The 24173-nt window shown below is 42.0% G+C and overlaps 1 protein-coding gene across 1 annotated transcript in view; it reads right to left on the reverse strand.

The window, feature by feature from the left end:
• LOC126457844 (allatostatin-A receptor-like) overlaps positions 1–24173 on the reverse strand; it is a 1203850-nt gene that overhangs the window by 829679 nt on the left and 349998 nt on the right. Inside the window, exon 2 of the mRNA XM_050094484.1 lies at positions 12860–12925. Within this exon, the coding sequence (XP_049950441.1) occupies positions 12917–12925 (9 nt within the window). The 3' untranslated portion in view covers positions 12860–12916. The remainder of the gene's footprint in view (positions 1–12859; positions 12926–24173) is intronic.

The raw sequence follows: 24173 nt of genomic DNA on the forward strand, positions 1-24173 counted from the left end.
TAGTGAATGTTGGAAAACGAAACACAACTCCGGAAACAAATACTTGTTGAGATGCAGACCATACTGTTCCGTAATAGCCGTCAGTCTCTGATCATACTGGAGGTGCTCAGCGTTGTCGGCACTCATTCTTACTCAGACTTCCGTCCTCCTCTTGGAAATATCACGAGTTACTGCCAACTCACACTGCTGCCTTCTTATTTCGTCACATGCATGGGATAAACGCTCCTGCAACGTATGAGCATTCTCGATGACTGGCTTACACAAACAGGATTTAAGCGTCCCTCTAATCAGCATTCTGGGGGGATTGAGGTCAAATGAACGTGAGGGACATGCTTTGCGGCTTCATTCGACCAATGCATCTCTTGCCAAACGTTTCATTTAGAATTTTCGTTCGAGTCCTACAATATCCGGAGATGCTATGTCGAGCATAAAACACACAGTTGTCTTCCTGCAACTGTAACGACCTCCAGAAGGGATCCATGCTACTGTTCGCGATGTTCATTAATCCTATTCTGATGCCAGCAGAACCCCAAAACTATAGAGACGAAATTTCAGATATATGACACAGTTCAAAGCAGTACGAAGTCTGACAACAGCATAACAGTCAGAGGTCTACGTACAAACATAGCCATTAAGAAATGATTAATAAAGTGCTAACCGTTTTAGAGACAAGTAAAATGGTTAGTACTTAAGAAGTTTCAGTTTTCGTGCATATGTATATTTTTAAAATCTTTTCTCGTTTTAACCGATAGGGATTTCTGTAATAATATGGAACACGTTTTTAGACGTCGTATGTTATGGGCAGATTAACTCTTGGTGGGGATGTTAGAGCTAAGGCCTCGAGAATGTCAGACCTTAGCCGTGGCGAAGTATTGAAGGTTTCGCAAGCGTTTACTTTGTGTTAACACCTCAGCAAGCCTTTGACTAAAAGACAGAGGTGTACCAAAGTTTTCTAGTGAACAGCATGTGACCAACACGCTTCCCTTTTATCTTCTACAGCCACCTGTCCTCTGGTAATAAAGTGACGAAGCGGAGTGAGGCGAATGGAAATGTCGATAGCGCACAGCGCACCGAGTCCTTGGAAAATGTTCCATCAAAGAAGCACGTAGGGGGAGGGGTACAACAATTTAACACTTCATCGACGATGAGGTCATTCTACCGGAAAACGAGCACGTAGCACATGTCGAGCGCTCACGGAAGACGCAGCAGCAGAAAGAACAGTCGTGACAGCAATGGTGTTAGTAAGTGACCTCCATAATTATAAGTCGTTGGGTGTTTGCTGCAGAATATAGATATCTCGTCGCAATACAGTATATTTTGCCAGAAGAAAGGAGGCCTGGACACAAGCAGTTGCACAGAGATTGTGCTTCATAGCATAAAGCCGGAATCCATAACAGCAAGTGGAACTCCGGAAGAGCTATTAATCAATACCATAGAGGTGAAATTCCTAGTGAACACAGGGACTGTAATGTCAACAGTAAACTCTGACAGATACCGGCGTGTTTACTCACCCAATCGGTGGTGAGTGGCCTACTGGTGTCAACTGAAGCCACTAAAAAACTATAAAAATGACTTTTTTATTTCTGTCAGGGACTGAAAAACCCATGAAAATCGCACAGGAGGTCTTCTATATTTGACAGATTACAAGTTTCGGCTAACCATTTAGCCGCCTTCATGTCTATAATACACAACAGATTTTTCTCTTGGTGGTAACATACAACAGCTTACAGATATGCACATACTGTGTAGCAGAGTTCAAGAGTCTGTGCGCGAATTAATCACAGATTACATACCATGAAATATTCTTCATAAATGTTGGCGCCATTATGGCTTCATACATCATTAAAATCTTTCTTAAAGCGATAACATCCATCAATGGCATAGATAAAAACAACTTTTCATTGTTAGTGTTCATTGTAATTGAACGATGGTCATAAAACTGAAAATATACATTAATATAGCCAAGAGGAAGTTGAAATAAGAGAAAAGAGGAACTGTATGCTAATACGACAAAACGTAAAGTGTATCGACTCACCAAGTCCCCGTAGTTCCTTACGACTTCATTCGTTGTGTAGATATGTATTAAAGTATTTTGAGACAGTGACTAAGACTCGAAATTCATTGTAAAGTATCAGTACGATAAGGTATTATATAACATTATACTGCTTGATTTATATAATGTAAACATATTGCTTTCATGTTAGTAATTATCGTTAAAGTTTTGTTAGTGTAAGACGACTTATTGATGTTACTTTTTAAATACATTTACACCTTGTTCCTTAAAATGTTATCAGTATATGTATATTTTAAGAAGATATAAACCCACCCGCTAACTCCACCTAGCGGTCTTCGCCTCAAGCAATGCGTTAAAACCTAGTTGCCGTTAATATCCATTTCGCTACAGTACCTTTGTGTATACTATGTATATGCTGAATGTTGCGTTTCTTGAGCGTTGTAATAGTCATCAGCTGCCATAATATTCACGGCACTACGTTACAGCAACATACATAGGGATTTTTTCCACCGTGTACGAACTCTAGGGATTGATGGATGAGAGGATACGAAACAATGAAGGTCTAAGAAACTTTTGTCCGGAAACGCATGGTTTCTCTGCTGGAGACCATTTGTTCAACCATACTTTGTTACAGAGACTGCGATCTAATATGCGTGGTCACATGCAGCCGCAGTTACACTATGCTTGGTTTCCTCCTAGAGGGTGGCACTGTTCCTCATACGTCATGCCCTAGTGCCGTCTCCTGCAATAGTGATTGGTAATGTTGTGTCCAATTCACTTGTCTTGCTGACTCAGCTTGTAGTGGATGTGATACAGTGTTGTACGCAATGGTTCAGTACTCAAATCCAGAGCTAGCCGACACGGTGTTGACTTACGGAAAGACAAATGGTAACGGGAGGCGGCCAGCAAGATCGTATCGGGAGATCTGTTCCCGCCAACAACAACCATAGCGTTCAATGTCTGCAACAGTGTTTCGCAGTTTGTCTGAGACAGGATTGTGTCAGGAAGCAGGAAATCATGAAGAACATACCAGAAATGTTCGGACACTAGACATGGAGGGAAATTTCATTGACACTGTGGAAGGCGACGGCCGTGTCAGTACCAGGCAGTTGGCCCGCCAGTACAGGGTAAGCCGGACGACGGTGTCGAATATTCTCCACGACAATTGTTACTAGGCTTATCTCTTACAGCATGTGCAGGACTTACTAGCGACAGACTTCCCATATCGGGTACAGTTTTGTCTCTGGTTTCTTCACCAGACAACCACCATTCCAGGATTAGTATCATACATCCAATTGACAGATGAGTTCACCTTTACGCGGAGGGGTATATTCAACTTCCATAACAGTCATTGTAAAATAGTATGCAGAACCTCCATAGTATGGTGACAGCGAATCATCAGCATCGGTGTGGGCCGGTGTAGCTAGCGACCGTATTTTGGGACCAGTCATCCTTCCACATCGCTTAACAGGCCGGAATTACCGGCGTTTCTTGCGGCTGACTTTGCCTCCGCTGCTGGAAGAAGTGCAATTGATGATTCGAAGGGTTACATGGCTGTTACATGATGGCGCTCCAGCCCCACTTTGTCCGGACGCATCTCAATCGTGTCTTCGCTGGTCGATGGATCGGATGATGGGGTCCAGTTGTATGGCCTGCTCGTTCACCGGATCTCAACCCGTGCCATTTCTGGTTGTGGGGTCATCTCAAACGTATCGTGTATGTAGAGTCCATTCAAGATGTGGAGACACTGGAGCAGCGTATTCATGCTGACAGTGTTCGGATGCAGCCTGGCCGATGTGAACATGTGGGACGGAACACGCTATGCCACGTACACGTGTGTGTTGGAGGCACGTGGAAACCATTTTCATCTCACTGTCACTGTGGCTGCATGGTACAGTTCATATTATGCAGCAGTCTCTGTAGCAAAGTATGATTAAGTAAATGATCTCTAGCACGAAAACCATGCATTTCCGTACATATTTTCAATAGACCTTTTTTTGTTCCGTATCCCCTCATCGATCAATCCATAGAGGTTGTACACGGTGGAAAAAATCACCCTGTATATAAATGATAATCTCTGTTAAAAGATGATGTAATACCAATTGTGTCATTTACTATCTTTTAACACACAGAGCCTTTGGTAAGGTGACACCTTTTGCATTTAGCCATTTTAGTGGATAGTTCGTTACGCAATCATTGTTCTTCTCTTTCCCGTTACGCAATCATTGTTCTTTTCTTTCCACTGCCTCTTCTCTGTATTGATGTATCTCTTTTATGACCATCGTTCCGTTACACTGGCCAAGTACAATGAAAAGCTGTTTTTGCCTTTGTCATGTGTGGATGTTGTCATTTTAAGGAAGATGTTAATGTTGTGTGAAGCCGTAATGACACCAACATTAATCAAGGTTGTTTTATGGTGTGTAGTTCAAAATCAAATGTGTGTGAAGTCTTATGGGACTCAACTGCTGAGGTCATTTGTCCCTAAGCTTACACACTACTTAACCTAAATTATCCTAACTACAAACACGCACACCCATGCCCGAGGGAGGACTCGAACCTCCGCGGGGACCAGCCGGGAGTGTAGTCCGCAAGGAATTCAACTACGTGCTCTTGAACTCTGCTACATTATTATGTGTAGTTCTGCAAACTTTTGTGTGTTGCTAATAAGAGAAAAATTTGTTTCACATCTTAGCTCTGAATATGGCTAGCGTGTTAGGCGTAGCTAGTGATCCGTTCAAGTAAAAAAGATTTCATGTGCGATGCTGACCTCGTTGGTTTTCAATCCCCAACAAAAGTAAAAAGAATTAGAACAGATTGCAGATCTCCTAGTTGACATCGCAAAAAAATTTTTAAACATGAAGTTAGATATGTAAGATTTTCAGAACTCAAATCACGTATTTGAACTTGACGCGGCTCCCTTATTTGGAATTCACGAAAAAGATCAAGTGAAACTAACGTAAAACAAATACATTTAAAGATCTAAATAAACTTTATGGAAACTACTACGAATTATTTGAACAGAGTCGTGTGAGCAAAGAGTCTTGTGTCTTATTTGTATCTCCAGCTACTGAGAACCCCTTTTCAGTGAAGCACACATGGCCCCGTTCGCACTGCGGAGTGAAGTTAACAGGCATCACAAAGGCGTCAGCTACATTGCCTCGTCGTTGGGGAAGACCCGAAAATCGTCAGAAAAAAGCCGTTCGCTGCACATTGGTTATGACCTCAAGTCCGCGATTGTGCTCAGTCAAATATAGACGTGTCTCGAATTCTGCGTCCGAGAGAACTGTGAAAGGTGCCTGTTTCTTTTCTTATACTTACTTAATGTCCATGTGCAAGCTGCAGGCGTACACTCAGATTTCTCTGCCTCGTGATGACTGGGTGTTGTGTGATGTCCTTAGGTTAGTTGGGTTTAAGTAGTTCAATGTTCTAGGGGACTGATGACCATAGATGTTAAGTCCCATAATGCTCAGAGCCATTTACCTAAGTGTACACTCAGAACCATGCGCACTGTAAAGTGCAATGTACGTATGTATACACAAACATTAATACTGACTCACGAAGACAAATCTAATATGAAAAACGCTCTTCAACTGAAGCAAGTGGACCTCAGTGTCTTAAGGTCCAAGCCCGTACTAAATTGCATAAAGTCAAATATGTATGTGTTTCAATAAAAGAACTGACTGGATCCAGCATCTCCGTACCAACATGAGATATTCTCACACAAACGTGAAAGCGAGTTCAGTTCAGCTTTGACCAATAAGAATATGTATTCCGTCTAAAACCTAGATAGGAAAACTCATATGTACGCATTTTGCTTGGGTTGGTTTAAATCAAACAGTTGCGTAACGGGTCCATATGCGATTCTGTACTGCGATAGCTTCAGGACAATGCTCATCTCTTATTTGAAATACCAACTTCTATGTACCAAAAATATGGTTTTAAATAAAAGAAGCTGAGTTAATCCAAATAGAAATAGTGGACGTCTTTAAAGACAACGGTCTATTGCGAAAGTTATACAGAAAACTATCCACTCCTTTTCATAAGCGTATATTCGAAATAGCACTGTTATATAAAGTACTCACATAAAATAGGACTAAAAAAACAAACACGTGACGTCAGTAGATGACAACTTACATCGATGTAACACATGCGTATCGCAGACCTATTTTGACAAATACGTGAGCTAGAGATTCAACATATAATATCACAAAGCATTATAAATTTTGTAGAACACATGCAAAAATTCTAATAAGTCTCTTAACAAAACAGGCGAAGCTCTCTGCGTCACATTGGGTTTCACGCAAGCTCACAATAGGGCAAACACAGTGGGTATCTGAACAGGCTTACGCGGTTAGCAATAACTAAGTAAGAAAACATACAAGAAACTGGAAGAGCTGTTAAGTTCATACTCGACTATCAGTGAAACACTACGCCGACAGGTACACCTTGTTAGAGAAACCAACACCATGAGTTGGCGTCGGTACGTGAAACGCAAATTGTAATCAATCTGAAAAAAATTAAATCACTTCTACTCAAATGCAAAATGAGTGCAACTGTTTTGATAAATTTTCAAAGTTTAATATTATTAGTGGCAATTTCACACCAACTGACTCTAACTAGCGTGTTGAATATATCGTATTTAACTCTGCATGAAGGGACAAAGTTTTTGACGACGCATCTTGAGATCCGTAGTAAAGCAAATAAATTCTGCCGACATGTTTTCTGTTACTAACCTCCCCTTTGTAGCGACGAAGGATGCAGTAAGCCTCGGAAAAGTAGAGAGAGACAAAGGTGTGAATATAGGTGCAACAACAGTCGACAGTAGCAAGGTAGCGAAACCGAGGTATGCCTAAATATGCAGCAAGCATTGTCTACTGCAAAGCAGTCGTACTTATACATCTGAAGCTAACTGGTGGTGAAATGTTGCGGAATATACAGCCACTCTCGAACTGTTACGAAATTCAGCAGGAGGAAAGCGTACTTAACAATTTCCATTGCATATGGAAATGCAGCGATCTTCGCTCTGGACACACCATTCAGTTTGTTCAAGTACAACACGCTTTAGTTCTGGGTGCTAACTCTTCCGCTACTGTTCAGTGAGTAACTGTAACAGGGGCTATGAGGGAACAGCTTGTAACAAAACTACAAGTACTATTCGAGATCCTTTATTACAACAGACTGCGCCCGCTGCTGCATTATTACAGCCTCATCTTACTTATCATTAAGTATTTTATCATATATACGGAATAAAATGTTTTCACTACGCGGTGGAAAAAGAACACACAGTAAATTAGCTTCCAGTCCTAAGGAACCACTTACTTTTACATTCAAGTTGGTTCTATCAACAATTTGTGGTTCCAAGAAGTTCAAGTTCAGCATTTTTATGTGTAGCACCAAATTTCATCTGTTAACGGACCACAAGCCACAGAAAACCTAGTGTATTCCTCTTTCAAATCTACCTGATAAAATGGTGCAAAGGTGAACCTTATTCCAGAGCAATTACAATTCTGTCATTCATTACATGCCAACCTCGCAGCATGCCAAACCTGATGTTCTATATCACCTGACGCTGGGTCTTGATAATGATTTTAATAGGCAAGAACGTATACATTTCGCTACAGAAGATAGTGTGTGACTGACATAACAGGAATTTCAATATAGAGTCATCGATGTAGCGCAAACTGTGAGGCGTGATCCCCTACCTCACAGAGCCCTGTGGTAGACACGGACTCACCTAACGACACGGACCCGGTTCTCGAAACGTAATTTTCCATCATCACTGTCTTCAGGTTTAGTAGGCTTAGACGTTGTGCTTACATGTAATTACAATGAATAAAAACACTACTTGCGTCACTTGATACGCTATTTGCATAACCGGTTTCGAATCCTATTACAAATCATCTTCAGGTCCACATATCTGATAAAAGAAGAAACATGAGGGTACACTAATATAAATGTGCTCATAATGTGACATTAAAACGTAGCACGGAATAGCAATATAAAAATAAAATGACGCGAACTATTTAACGCCTTTAACTGTTGTTATACTACAGTCCCCAGTTTAGTGGAATATTGTGTTGATAAATATCGCTTTAGGTCCATCTAACTGCAAGTGAATAGAACAAATTTTTCATGGCGTGCCAGTTTTGCCTTTATTATTTAAAGGGCATCGTAAGTGGCTGAAATATCTTAAATGAACTTCCCACCATTAGAGTATGCGTCCTAACACAGTAAATTATGTACAGCGTGTTGCATCGACCCCTAAAACTTAGAACATTTCTGGCTCTCTAACTAAAATAATATAAATTTGATTTAGATTGACACATATCAAACCAACTCTCTGCAAAACCTAATAAAATAATAAGGTATTAAAAAAACCACCCATGTATAAAACGAACTATCTGAGTTCCTGTCATTGCCTGGGAACGTATTTGTTCCCACGTTTTATTAGTACATCTTATCTTTCCCCTATCTCTGACTATCTCTTCCTCCCTCTGTCTCTGTGGATCTTGCATCTCTTCCTCTTACCTCTGCCTGTTCATCTCCTCCTCTCCCGTCTCTCTGTCCGTTTCCTCCTCTAGGCGCGCGGAGTGTCCGAGGCGCGCGGAGTGTTCGCGCGGTTAGAGGCTCCATATCACGGATTACGCGGCCACTCCTGCCGGAGGTTGGAGTCATCCCTCGGGCATGGGTGTGTGTGTGTCTTTCTTGGCGTAACTTAGTTTAAGTAGTGTGTAAGTCTAGGGACCGATGACCTCAGCGGTTTGGTCCCTTAGGCATTCACACACACACACGCACACACACACACACACACACACACACACACACACACACACACATACTTCCTTCTCCCCTCTCTCTGTCCATTTTCGCCTCCCATCTGTCTGTTATCTCCTCCTTCCCCCTCGCTATCTGCCCATCTTCTCCTACCCCTCTCTCCATGTTGACACGTTTCTACCCCCACAATATTTCTTTCCAGATCGTAATTAATTCGAATATCAAATTTGATTTAAATCGTTGCAGGTTTTTAGGATGACCCATTCACCCGTGACATTGCGTGCTTATGCACGTACCATATGTACTTCACATAAACCTAACGTATTTCATCTAGTATTTTTACGCATATTTCATCTGTATCTCTAGGGAATTTCAACTTGCAGTTTCATTTTGACGCAGCTCAATGTTTATGACGTTGTCTGTTCTGAACCATATGCTGTACAATGATATATTTTAGTAGGTACATTGAGCGACAGATGTGGATTCTGTCTGCGAGGAATTTTGCGAATATAGTACCATCGAAGTACTTGGAAACATTTAAGTGCATATGTTGTCGTAGTTCCTAAACTGAGCCAAGTACATTGATATAATTTTTGCAGTACTTCATGTGGTGTACGTGCATACTGTCTTCTAAATGTGTCGTGAATACAGTCTGTAACAATAAATAAGAAATTAAAACGTGCATCATGCAGCTGTGCGGCTGGTCCCACCGGAGGTTCGAGTACTCCCTCGGGTATGAGTATGTGTATTTGTCCTTAGGATAATTTAGGTTAAGTAGTGTGTAAGCTTAGGGACTGATGACCTTAGCAGTTAAGTCCCATAAGATTTCACACACATTTGAACATTTTTGCATCATGCAGCAGTTTTACTACATGAACAGCTAAATGTAGTAGACGATAAACTTGTTTTATTTCACGATTTTATAGGGATTGTCACCGACAAAAAGTTTCGCAAAGGTTTGAGACTATGCGTAAAGTTTGCTGTAAATCACTAAGTGTTGCCGTTTTCAAACACTGGATTACTAAAGTATGCGTATTCGTGCGTAGTAAGCTACACCACATTTTCATCCTCACCCCCTTGATAGATAGGTGAATATTACCTCCACAGCGATTCTTTCCGGACTATAAGTGATGTTTGTGCCAAGTTACACACACACACACACACACACACACACACACATACACATAGAGAGAGAGAGAGAGAGAGAGAGAGAGAGAGAGAGAGAGAGAGAGAGAGAGAAGAGAGAGAGAGATAGAGAGGGGTGGGGGGGAGATCACAAACACACATTTGATAGTTGGTAGCTATAATGAATAGTTGGCAACAACAAACATTATACGAAATAAATTACTGTTCATTTCCTAGTGCCGTGTAAATGAAATTTCAAACAGCAGTAAGAGGAAGAACAGCCCTGAAACCGGAACAACAACATATGCAGAGTAGAAACTTGTAAACAGAAATGTAAGCTATTATTAAGTTACGGAAAATACAGACATTGCCGGAACGATTTATATGCTCAATGTACAATGGCCATTGTATCAAACAAAATACTGTAAATACATTATGTATTTGAACCACAACTGATACTTTTCAAATAACAAAGGCAAAACGCGTATGCCATAAAATATTCGTCTAATTCAGTTACAATTAGACGAAAATAAACTATAATCATCAAAATAATAGTGGATCATCAAAATAATAATGGACAGCTAATTAATGCGAAGCGCAGCTTTTCAGCAATATGAAAATTCAATGGAAATTATGTAAGTTATGGAATTCAGGCTACAAGGAAAGTTGTGCAGATACTGTCATGTAGTTTACAATATAATGCAGCGAATACACATGAATAAAAGCCGCCTTCCTAAGAAGTTAAAATTTGTAATCTTAAGCTAAATAGGATGTCCGATGTCTTCCTGATTGCAAAATCCTGAAAATGCGCTGTTTCTTGGGTCGTCTGACACGGTGGCGGTCTGTGCAGCCAAATGGCTGCAGCGCGTATAAACACACAAATGCCACGTCCTACGCTGAACATTCTGCATGTTTTACGCTCTTGTGGCTACCTTCTTTTGACCTTCCTTTACCCGTAAATTGTAGTGTCACGATTCATGTGTAATTTTAGTAGCATAGTTACTGTCTAGCTGGCACACTTCTGAGGGGACTAGCACCTAGAGCAGCTACGTCCACTGTGACGTGAGTGCCATATCACTATGCTTCACGCGTCCTATTCCCTATCACTCTAGTTACTCCGCAATGCTTCCTGGCAGATGAGTAGAATGAAACTGACGGCATGGAGCTACCTATATGCGACCAAAATCGATGGCAAGATAGACGAAGTTGTTCGAGCCTCCCACTAACGTACACGCACACAGCTGGCACACGTAGAACGTCTTTCTTAACGACTCAGGAACTAGAGACCTCGCAAGTGCGTGTACTTATATATCCTCGAACAGGTGAATGGGCAATGTAGCTCCTAATAACATGAATACTCTATAGTATTCCATACGTAGCCAGAATGCAAACAACTTCTGCTAAAATCTGAATCCTGTCGACAAAGATGGTATTGAGCGTGCGCCCCATTTCTTGACATTAAACAAGTTTGCCTTATTTACTTTCTTAAAGATATCGGGAGCATAAAGGGATCACTCAGCTGATCGCCGAGCTTTTCTAACTTATATCAAATTCAGCTGATCGCCGAGCTTTTCTAACTTATATCAAATTCAGCTGCGCAGGTGGTCAAAATAGCTTTTACTAGCCTCCCCTCTCACCCCCACCCCCTCCCGCCAAATCATGCCCTGTAAACGGTAGTAGCGACTCACATTGTGCCACCCTGCTGTTCTCGGCCATACCACCTTGTAACACCCCCCCCCTCTTCCCTTCTCCCCCCCCCCCCCCCTGCCTGGAAGGAGTTCTTAGTGCCGATGCACGTCTCACGTCTGGGCCTGCAACTCAGGCCGGAATTCGAAAGGACTGATGTTGTCGTCATAAAACACACGGCGTGCACTTTGCATCTAGTCACATGATCTTAACCTGCTCAAGCAGTGCCGCCTTACTGTCGACGCGACCCAACAAATGCTAACGAGAGAAGGGAGTGACAGACTCATGCAGCCTCATCGGTGGATGTCACTAAGCAACACACCTGTACTTGGCCTGGTGATGAAGGTGGAGCCACTGCCACACGGTGTATCACTGCCTACATGGGCAGTGGCGGGGCGAATCACAGCAGCGGACGTCGAGGGGTTGCCATCACTATCAGCGGAACCAACCGATCAGTCGGGACGGGGAGATGACCGTAGATGATCTAGTTCGTTTCTACACAATCCCAACCCGACAAAGACCTAGACAAGAAAAAGCTATGTCCAGTGAGGTTGAATAGTCTTTGGTTAGGTACCCAATATTGCCAGAAGCATTTTTCACATGCCATCAACCATTCACTACCAGAGATGTCAAATATTTAACCGAACTATTTGCGTGTGTGTTTGTGTTTGTGTGTGTGTGTGTATGTGTGTGTGTGTGTGTGTGTGTGTGTGTGTGTGTGTTGTATCCCACTAGACGCAGAAAAGGATACAAATGCTGTACTACTGGGGGATCATCTGGTCTCTGGCTTTGAATAGAACTGTCATGGCAGTAGACAGAACGCAGTTCGATCGTTTCTGCATGAAGCTTCAAGTCTCGCATTACATCAGTACCAGGATTAAAACCCGCTTTTTCTTTGATGTTTGGGTGGATTATGTTTGAATTCTTACTTCATATCACGTTGATTTACTGTTTCGACACCTGGTACTCGCCTACCGCGCATACTTCACCAGCTGATTCTTCATGGATCATTGTGCACGGTAACGATACTTATTACGGCTCTCATGTGGTCACACATCTTGCAAACGCAATTGCAGGCCATTCTGCATGATAGGAATTTACTTGAAACAACCTGAAATCCATCAGAAAGTAGTGTGTAACATCGGGGCTACTAAATATACATGTATTTTACGTCCGAAAAGGATAAATGACCAGGTAGATATACTGTAGAAGAAATTGAATAAGTTTCCATGAAAATTATAAAGCCATAAAGAGACATACCTTCGCTGGACCAAGGAACGAGCAAGAGATGAAAGATACGAAGACAGCTTCACCAGTTTACCGTACCTGAAATAGATTTAGAGACAATTAGAATCAGTATAAATAATTAACGATGCTAATTTTTCAAGAAAAATTTCAATAACGACGGATTAATTATGTGTTTCTGGCAAGTATGTATGGTAATATCGAGTATTTGCGTCGGAAGAAAAATTAGTGAAATTAAAGAATAACAGAGATGAGGCTACAATAGCTAAGAAAAGAACACTGAATTTCCTAATACATGAAAACCTATAGCATCAGAGAAATATTCTCTACAGGCTGAACTTGCGATGAAATTAAATATGTCACAAGGTATGCAGCAGCGCTGGCACGTTTGCGCTGGAATGTTTTCAACAAAAGAGGACGCTAAATAAATGAGAATCTGTTATGACATCGCATCCTGGGTACAGAATTTCTCTGAAAGGACGAAATAACTGAACTAGAAAAATGTCTGCGTGGAGCTAGCACTTGTTCCAAATGAGTGAACCTCAGTGAAAAATGAAGGGGAAGCGGAAGAAACAAAAGGCTCCCTAGAGCATCCGTGGATTCTTTCTCCTCTGCTCCTTTCAGAGTGACAGATAAACCGTCCCTACTTGAGAAACGAAGGAAGAAAATAGTTCCCGAGACGTCTGCCTCGTTCGGCCTCTAAAGAGTATTTCTCTCCACCTGATACGGTGAATGTATTAGTTATATTGCGTGTTTTCGTGCCAGAGATACGCCTCATTAACCCACACGCAACCTTATCTCTTTAGCAGAAGTCTTCTGAGGAAGCACGTCGATTTATCAAGTTAGACCTAGAGGACAAGATTCTTACACAAGATTCTGAGAAGGTAAAGGATCACACATCATGTTGTTTCATATTGCTTTTAATTACTTTCTTACTTCGTTAAGACATGTTACTCTGTTATTTTATTGGATGTCACAACAAATCAGATTACGCTGGCGTTTGAAAGTGCAATATTGTAGTCTTCACAGTGCAGAATAACGTTTATGAACTGATGTAACGTTGGAATTGAGTGTGAAAAGTGACTACGCCTGTGACTAAACGTATTTTAAATATAACACAGTGTGGACCCAGGACTGTAATGAGACTAAAATGTGGCTCAGACATGCGCCCCATGCACCACGGGTTTACTCTTTGTTTATTTTTTCTTATCAACTTTGTAGACAAGCATTAGTATGGTTGTGTTTTTGGTGGAGTATAGACGCGATATAACCGAGTATCTAGTACCGATAGATGATTAATGGACTGTTAATTGTCGAGAAGTATTATTTTCTGTCTTTATTAAGTTCTTTAACAAACGATGCTTGGAATATTGAGAAGATTAGAATAACAGACAGACACACGAAACTGACGGTGAGACAGCTTGAACTATCTGAATTTTTACTCTGTTATTCTTCTGTAAGAAAAAATGGCTCAAATGGCTCTGAGCACTATTGGACTTAACATCTGAGGTCATCAGTCCCCTAGAAGTACGTAAACCTAACTAACCTACTGACATCACACACAACCATGCCCGAGGCAGGATTCGAACCTGCGGCCGTAGCAGTCGCTACGGACTTAAGCTCCTAGAACCGCTCGGCCACCGCGGCCGGCTCTTCTGTAAGAGATTGCGGTACATCGAGACAAAGCGGTAAGGAGCTTAAACGCCGCGGACGAGCCTGCTGTACACGGTCAATGCATGAGTCTAGCCTCTGCAACGAGCTACAGTCTTCGATACCTGGTCCGCAGAGAACTATGCGAAGCCCGCCGACTGACTAACAATCATTTCATTTTTCAGGTGACTGCGGATAAATGCAGTTAATCCATTAATGTATTGCCTTACCATACCGATACGGACGTTGGTTAAAATAATTATAAGTAATGTTAGGGAGATAGCATAACAGATGTAACTCACACAAACATTGAAACACCAAGATGTGGATGGCGCTGGTTACACATAAAGATCGTCTCTGGTCCACATAGCTGGTAATCTGGACAGCAAGCATTATATTTATTACATACACTGCCTGATAGAAAGTATCGGGACACCTGGTCGAAAAATGACTTACAAGTTCGTCGCGCACTCCATCGGTAATGCTGGAATTCATTATGGTGTTGGCCCACCCTTAGGCTTGATGACACCTTCCACTCTCGCAGGCATATGTTCAATTAAGTGCTGGAAGGTTTCTGGGGGAATGGCAGCCCATTCTTTACGGAATGCTGGATTGAATGGATTCTCCATTCAGTACTGTATACGCACAGTAAATAAATGTTCTTTGTTTGCTCCGCTTCCTGGAGTACCGATTTTAATGGCCGCTTATGTGGGTAAGAATTTCAGTGCTTCATGGAGATAAGCGAATTACGTAGCAGGCACTTTGTGCGCTCTCACTAACATTGGACTCTTTCACGGGACCGTATCTCATCGAAAAGGTATCTTATTTCTCCCGACAAACATGACGCCCTGCAGACGCCATGATCAGCTGCGATAACAATTGGTGGAGGAGACAGAACGGACACTCAGGGGACGATGGTTCCTGAACAAGTCGCACAATGGATACCTAACCTTTGCTTGTGTGTTAACGCTTTTAGAGCGCTCTGTGCTGTTGTTTGTAGTCAGTACTGCGAATTTCTCACAGTCGCGAATCGCAGACCCGTTACTGAAGTCTCATTACAGGCTCCACCCGAGCGTACTTTTCAATATCCTGTTCTGATGTCAGAGCACAGCTATCCGCCCCCTTTCAGTAGTATGTGATTAAAAACACCTAATTGTGTTTGTATTGGCGGCATCGTGTGTTTGCTTTCATTGTACATCTGTGCACCAAGTCTACTACTGGAAAAGCAGACAGCGATAAGAGACTCACAAAGCATAGAGAAGGGATACGTTGCTCTCCAAGATCTCGGTGGGAAGTAAGGCGGAAGGCAGTTGTTTATAAAAGTTCATGGTAGAGTAGCTATATGAAAAATATATCTTTATAATGGCTTCGATCTCAGATAAACAGCATGATGTTCTGTACATACGAACTGGAGAGGAAAGCATATAACTGTAAATAGTAAAATTACGCTTATAAATCAATCATCATAACGAAACAAGAGGTTGCAGTACCTACATACTTCCAGTTTAACGAGCGCACCTGAGTTTCTTAATGTACAGTTTTAAAAGAAGAACGAGAGTAAAATATAACTGAAACAAAAGGAGACAATGGAAATATTGTGTTTCTCGTCACACTAATCTTAGAAGAACATTAATAACATTACTTACTATAACCTCTTGCTTCATGAGGATGATTCATCTCTAAGTGTAATTCCATTATGTTGATGTAGTGTTTTTGTGCTTCTTTAATGTGTAGCGGTCACGCGGTTCCAGACTGAAGTGCCTAGAACCGCTCGGCGACAACAGCCAGATCGAAGACAGTGGTGGAATCCATACACATTAAAAAAATGTATGTATGTATGTATCTATCTATCTATCTAAGTATCACATTTCCTCCTAAACCACTGGACCGATTACAACCAAACTTGGTACACGTGTCGCATACTGTCTAGAGCGATTCGCTGTTGGGACAAGAAACATACACCTATCAAAAGAACAAGGGTGGCGGTGAATATGTAGTGTAGCTCACTGCTGGCGAATTCGCAAACTTTTTTCATCCACTATTAGGGAATGAAAAACTTAGTGGCTTGTAAAAACCTCTCCATGTAATTTAAAAACTTTAGGAAACCTTTTCTTGCTGACAACCACCAGTTTATCGTTTATTATATTTTCGCTGCTCATACTGTAAAATAGCCTCATGAGGCATGACATTAGAACTTTTACTTCTTTACTAGTAACTGTATTCATGACAAATTTTGCAGACAATATTCACATATATCACTGCACTTACCTGCAAAACTATATCATTCTACAACACATAGTTCAACAGATACGACGTCATAAACACTGAGATGCGTGGAAAGCTGCCGCGTCATCCTTGATATTGTAATTTGTTATCTATTTACTGCAATCTGTATTAACGACACTTTTTCGGACTGGACGAAGGTAAACAATTATATGATTGTATGTCACACAGTTGACGAGAAACGACGTCATATACACTGAGATCCGTGGCAAATTCCCGCATCATCCACGACGTACTAATTTATTACGTCTTTACCACTAATTCTACCCGGAACATATTTCTTAGCACTATGCTAATATACCACAGAATGCACCTGCGAAATCTTACTATTGGATGACATTGGTCAGGAAGTATGAGATCATAAAAAGTGGACTGAATGAAAACGAAACTGCAGGACGAATTTCACTAGATGTGACGGCTGAAAAATATGTACAATTAAGTGTGAAATATGTTAAGTACTTGTGACATCAGCGTATGCTGACAAAGCTGCGCGTGATAAACTCCTTCTAAATCGCTAGTTTGATTTCAGCCAAACCCGGTACATGTGTTACTTACTACCTAGATGGAAATACTGTGGGAGTAAGAACCAGAAACCACCTACTGGGGTGGTATGATGAAATGGAGAGAGACTGTCACAAGGAAGACGTGGGCATGGAAGAAAGAGATGGACACAGATATGGAAACTGATTGGGAAAGGGTAAAGGAGGACATACACAGACAGCGGGGGAGGAAATGAACTAAGAGAGGAATGAGGAGGACATCGGGAGGAGGAAATGGATAGAGAAAGTGACAAGGAGATTGACACGAAAGAAGGAGATGGGCTGTGAGAGGGACAGGAGGAGATGAACATAGGGGGCGAGGAGATGTACACAGATTGGGCGAGCAAGAGATGGATAGAAGAAATGGGGGAAGAGATGATGGAAAGAGGAGATGGACAGTGAGGGAGTAAGAGGAGGTGGACAGAGAGCTGGGGGAGTAAAAAAAGTGTTGGAAAAATTTTAATATGCACTAACAGTAAACTCTACTAAACTCTGATGGTGATAAGATCCAGATACACATTTCAGGCCCCATATTGTCTTTGGTGGAAGGTAAGAGAGGCGAGAGAATTTGTTTCGCGTTAATTTGCAGCAGTTGATTGTTTACAATTTTGTGGATAACAAATATCCTATGGGGATTTGGATTTATCAGAATTGCTGTAGCTACTAGTTTTTCGTTGTGAGAGTCTGCAGCATCCATTACACTCACCATTCTCTCACTGTTCCGTTGCGATTACTTCCACGGCCCTCACCATTGTATCTTGGGTTACATTTTTGTACTACAGGCTTAAAGAGAGACCGATGGAAGAAAAGAAAAGCGTAACTCTAGTGTTGTGAATGGTGACGCGTGAAAAACACGTTATGCTGAGCAGCGGCAGTTTCATCCACTGACTGAGTAGTTATTCGAAGCATTAGAGAGATGTAGTTAGCACGCCGCCCCCAGCCTTAAACGTTGGCAAGTTAAGCCGTAAACGCTGCTACCGTGCATCTGGTTTCCATTTGACGCCATTAAGCTTCAGTGGTCCATTTCCCCACTTCATTTGACAATAGGAAGTCCTAAATGGTCAACCTGTATCAAACCAGAGACCTGTGCCTCATAGGACAGTGACGAAAACTAGTACAGTTGTGGCACTGGTTTGAGTTTGTTAAATGTAGCTGTCATGTAGTGCAACACGCGAATATGAGACTGCTGTAATCTGCATACGGTGCAGATGGATGATCAGTGATTGTGCACACCTGTTTTGTGAACCACCACAAAGGAAATAACTAGCATTAAAAATAGCATCCGTTACAAAAAATTGCGCGCTCTTATTCGACTATTAATTTCTGTCAGACATCACATCACTACACCATTGTCCGCTCCTGGTAGCTCAGTGGTCAGCCCGACGGAATGTCATACCTAACGGCCCGGGTTCGATTCCCGGCTCGGTCGGAGATTTTCTTCGATCAGGAACTGGGTGTTGTGTTGTACTTATCATCACCGTTTCATCCCCAACGACACGCAACTCGCCGAAGTGGCGTCAACTCGAAAGACTTGCACCAGGCCAACGGTCTACCCGACGGGAGGCCCTAGCCACACGGCACTTCCACTACACCGTTATAGAATTCATCCAGATCCTGAGTCCTGCGGTCCCACGACCTATGCTTCTACTGTGGAGAGGGGACATCATCATCCAAAAAACGCAGGTCAGTGTATTTCAGGGACCTACAGCGAGATACGATAAATTTGGGTGTTTCCACTAGCAACCTCGCAGAGTTCAGATATCTGTCACCAACAGGTTCTGTGTCCAGTCTTGCTAATGGAATGGGAATGTTTAACATGACATCCCTTGTGGGGTGGATGAATAAATAGGGATAGAATGGACACAAAGGACGCGGCGGGAAGTGTGTAGCTGGCGAGGGCGGCGGCGCAGCGGCGCTCAACACGCGGCAAATGGCAGCCTGTCCTCGCAGCAGAGGAGCGCGAAGGGGGGGGGGGGGGGTTGGCGAGGGGAGAGGGGAGGGGCAAAAGTCGTCCATCAGAACCCAGTGCAGCACTCGGCATGGATCTTCCAACAAAAAATTATAAGGCCGTCTGCTCTAGTGGTAAAATTACAGCCAAGCAACGCAGCGGAAAACGACAGCAGTACTGAAACAATATTCAAGCAGCGCCATAGCCCAAAAAGTTGCGCAAATTGCCAGTAAAAAAATCAATTACACATAGGTATTAAGATTAATTTACAGGTAAAACATAAAATGTCAGCAGAAAATGAGTGATTATGACAAAGTCGTACTCGTAAGTAATATGGAGGTACTTATTCTGCCAATGGGATAGGTTCAGACCAGGAGATTTCGAAAAACAATGTGGACGAAATGTCATTGGATCTACTGGTAAAAAGGTTCGCAGGAGAGCTTCTGTAAAGTTTGGTAGGTAAGAGACGAGGTACTGACAGAAGTAAAGCTGTAAGGACTGGGCATGAGTCGTGCTTGGGTAGCTCAGTTGGCAGAGCACTTGCCCGCGAAAGGTAAATGTCACGAGTTCGAGTCTCGGTCCGGTACACAGTTTTAATCTGCCAGGAAGTTTCATATCAGCGCACATTCCGCTAGACAGTGAAAATCTCATTCTGGAAACATCCTTCAGGCTCTGGCTAAACCATGTCTCCGCAATATCCTTTCTTTCAGGAGTGCTAGTTCTGCAAGGTTCGCAGGGGAGCTTCTGTAAAGTTTGGAAGGTAGGAGACGAGGTACTGGCAGAAGTGAAGCTGTGAGGACGGGGCCTGAGTCGTGCTTGGGTAGCTCAGTCGGCCGCCGGCACGGCAACTCCGCGTGTTCGGTCAGAGGGTTAGCTGCTCTCTGTAATAAAAGAACTGAGTTAATGGATCAACGGCGAACTGAAACGGGTGTTTCGCAACGGCCGCCCCGAGCAAATACAACGAACAAAAACGAACAAAATGAGATCAATTTTTAAAAAAGTCGGCAGAGCACTTGCCCGCGAAAGGCAAAGGTCCCGAGTTCGAGTCTCGGTCGTCCAGGAAGTTTTATATCAGCGCACACTCCGCTGCAGAGTGAAAATCTCATTCAAGAATTTATTGGTCTGATAACCATTGAAGGTGTAACCACTCGTGATGAAGCAGCTTATAGAAGAAACTTTTCCTATGAAAATTAAATGATGGAGGAACTGAGAAGTGCGAATGACGAAGTAGCTAGTAATGTGCAAAGCAGGTCAATAGGAATATGGACAAAATATGTCCTGTAGTAGGTAGTGATTACACTCATCGAGCACTGATGGTCGAACATTCTGCCATTATATTTCAACATTTCTCAACTTCAAAGAGTCTAATATTTGCATTCAAAATGGTAATTAAGTAAAATGGGCAATAAAAACGAAGTACAGACTTGCTAATACAGAAAGTAGCATCTTCCGAACTGAGTAAGAACGTGTGCACTTTATGTTAAAATTATTTCAGAGAAGAATAATGTATCGTTGCATGGTATGGCGCGAGGCCGAACAGAGCGAAAAATTGTTAGAAGCAAGCATACATCGAACGGCAGAGACAGTACGGCTGCCACGGAGGCACAGCCAGTCTGCCAGGTGCGCTGGTGACACTGGACTGTGCAAACCTGTCGCTAAGGGGGTCGCATCGAGAGGTGTGTCCTATCTCTCGTGGGCGAGGAAAGGCAAAAACCCGAGTCAGTGGCGTACAAGGAAGAGTAACGCAATGCAGGGTCAATCATACGAAATAACGAATGCACGAAAAGTATGTCAATAACAGTAATTGCTGAGCGATGTAAATTGTAAGTAGCTATATAAATTAAGTAACTAACTACATATATTCTCTTCTAGATTTAATGGATTATTGTTTGTCGCTAATTTATGAATTGTATATATGTTTCATGTTCACGAAATGTAACAAGAGAGGATGACAGATGCCTGATCTGGCTGTCAGCATTAACAATAATCAAAGTATTCATAAAAAGCTAAATATAGGCCTTCGGCTGCAAACGTTTGTTAGTTTCTTAAGTTTAATCAAGATTAAGTGCTGACACATGAACGGACAGAAACGACAGTGTGTCAATATAATTAATGAGGTGAAGTTAAATACTATGGGAACTATAGTGATGGTAGATACAAAAATGAATGGCAATGGGCCAAGTTCAATATATAAACTACCTAATATATCTTAATCAAACATAATAAAAATTTGAAAAGATTTTAAATACCTCGAAGATATGAGTAGGAAATACACTGCAAAAGTAGCTCGGACCAGCTAACAGCTACACTGGACACAGATTTTCAGAGCTGTTAATTTTTCAAAATTCACTATTTTCTAAACTATTAAGGGGCAATGTTTGATGAATATGTTAATAGGAGCTACTCCATGAGTGGTACCTAAAATTATGTAATGTTGGCAATGTGTTGCCACTGGATTATGAGAGGGAGAAAATAAATTGGAGAACAACGAGCCTCGTGTGTAGCATCACGGGGCGTTACATTAGTCACACAAGGAGACGGCCATTGGTCGACTCCAAATGGCAACATATATGTATAGAAAAGAGAAACGGGACCTCTGATCGGCCCAAAAGACAAGGAATCACTTTCGTACCCCAAGTGAAGCTAACAAAGCGGCAATCGGGAAGGTACGTGGAGGTGAGCAGTTGAGTACGAGGTAGATACCGCTGACCACGGTACAGTGCGTGCCTTATCAGTTAAATTATGGCACTGGCTAGAGTTTGCTAAATGTAACCGTCATTGTTTTGGCGCGATACATAAGTGTGAGAGTGTTGCAATCTGCATAAGTCGCAGATGGATGATCAGTGATTGTGTAAACGTGTTTCGTAAACCACCGAAAGGAAATTACTAAAAATGAAAATGGTATCCCTTCAAAAAACGTGTGTGCTATTACTCGACCACTAACTCTTGTCAGACTTCACATCACTCTACACTATTACAGCAATTCACCAAGATCCTCAGAACAGTGAAATCACGAACATCACCTTTAGTGTGCAGAGGAGACATCATCATCTGACAGACTCAGGTCAGTGTATTTCAGGTACCCACAGCGAGGAACGACGGACGTTTGTGTATCTGCCAGCAACCTCGTCGAGTTCAGACAGTCAATCACCAGTGAGTTCTGTGACTAGTCTTCCTAATGTAAGGAGATTTTTGGAATCTACAGTTACTCGGAGAAATCTGTCGTAATGTGCCACTGGGTTTAAATTGTGCATTAATCTGTGTTACGAAAGTAAGATGAAAACTGCACAGTCTATTAATAAAATCGGTGTTCTCAAGGCAAAAGAACATATTATGTCGACACGAGATCACCATTAAGTAAACTTTCCTAGTAATTAGTTGCCGTTTCTGAAGTGCAGCTCTTGAAGAACTGCAAAACATATGTCACTGGATGCCAGAGCATATTCAAGACAGTAGATATCTTCAGCTAAAAATATCTGTACATGGTGAAGTGCGTGGGAATGAGGGATAGCTAAATTTGGTAAACAAGGTCATTGTTCAACCATAGTGTACTGTCAGGTACGCGATCACAAATCACAACTGTACAAATTACATTTTTTGATGAATCACGATTATCTTTCTCTTAGAGAATCCAGGTCTCTATTCATATATTCACATACAGCTACTTTAGTAAACTTGCGTAGTATTCACCAGTTATGCCATTGCTTTTACATTGTTGAATGTAGTGTCATAACCTGACTGGTAAATGAAATCGACTTTATATTTCTTGGAGGCGAGACCCAGTTCCACACACTGCTTTTATTACAGTTTCGATCTGGCTTGAAGTTTTGGATCCACATCTCATTCATGGTTGCAAATTGGCGCTCAAAGACAGTTGGACTGTTTTTAAAACCATCCAATAACTACAAAGAAATGTCCTTAGACAAGCAACCAACAAATACAGCTTCCATCTAGAACAACGCTTTTTCATAATTCAGATGTGACGTCACTGTTACGTATTGTTATGCGATATCAATTCTTTTTGTACCGCTGTTTCGTGGTTATTTCAAAGAGAAGAGTGCAACAGTATGCCAGGAAATGTAGACTTCCGTCTTTCACATTGGGTGGTGTGCCACTGGAAACGTCTCCATGGTCTCTTTTGTCGGAGGAAGACAGTCTTTGAATCTCATTACTTGAAGTGCGCCTCGTTTGAGAACTCGAGCACTTTTTATGGAAGCGACTCACTCCACAGCTTTCGAAACCCGGGCTGACACCTGCACCCCCTGCAGTTTGTGAAAGCTGTGACCATCCCTCCTCTTCCTCCCCCCCTTCCCCCCCCCCCCTAACCCGCCTCTCAGTCCACGTACAATAGTGGCAGATGAGGTTTCCGCTTTTCTGTGCTGACATCAAAGAGCAAGACACGGAGGCATCAGTTGACTAGCGAAGGGAGAGTCAGCTGTGTCCACTCTAATAATTTGTTGCAGCTTCTAACAACCCTACCACAACAAAGTCAAAAATTAATTATGATTGTAGTGTTGCTCACGCTGCTAAATATCGCATTTTCGGGCAACAACAAAGTTATATTATGTAGCAGGTGACATTAGAGCACAGTTAACAAAGTCATTTCTTGAAATAATGGATAAACTAGGCACTCATCTTTTCGTATTTCCCACGCTGGTCTCGTTGTGAACTCATGGCTCAATCGTCGAAAATCTAGCTAGTGATGATTCCAAGCTCGGTGTTATTCTGCAATATTCAAAAGTTTTATAGATGTGTTTCATAAACAATTCTTGAAGATTAAACTTTTGCAAGTTAGGACAATGGTGATGTAAAAATGTAATCAGCACTCTGAATTTAAGTTACACTTCTTTTTTATTACTTTTGTTGCAATATCACGTAACTCATTCCAAAACATCACTTCACAATATAA

Source organism: Schistocerca serialis, chromosome 2, assembly GCF_023864345.2.
Source record: "Schistocerca serialis cubense isolate TAMUIC-IGC-003099 chromosome 2, iqSchSeri2.2, whole genome shotgun sequence".
NCBI lineage: Eukaryota > Metazoa > Arthropoda > Insecta > Orthoptera > Acrididae > Schistocerca > Schistocerca serialis.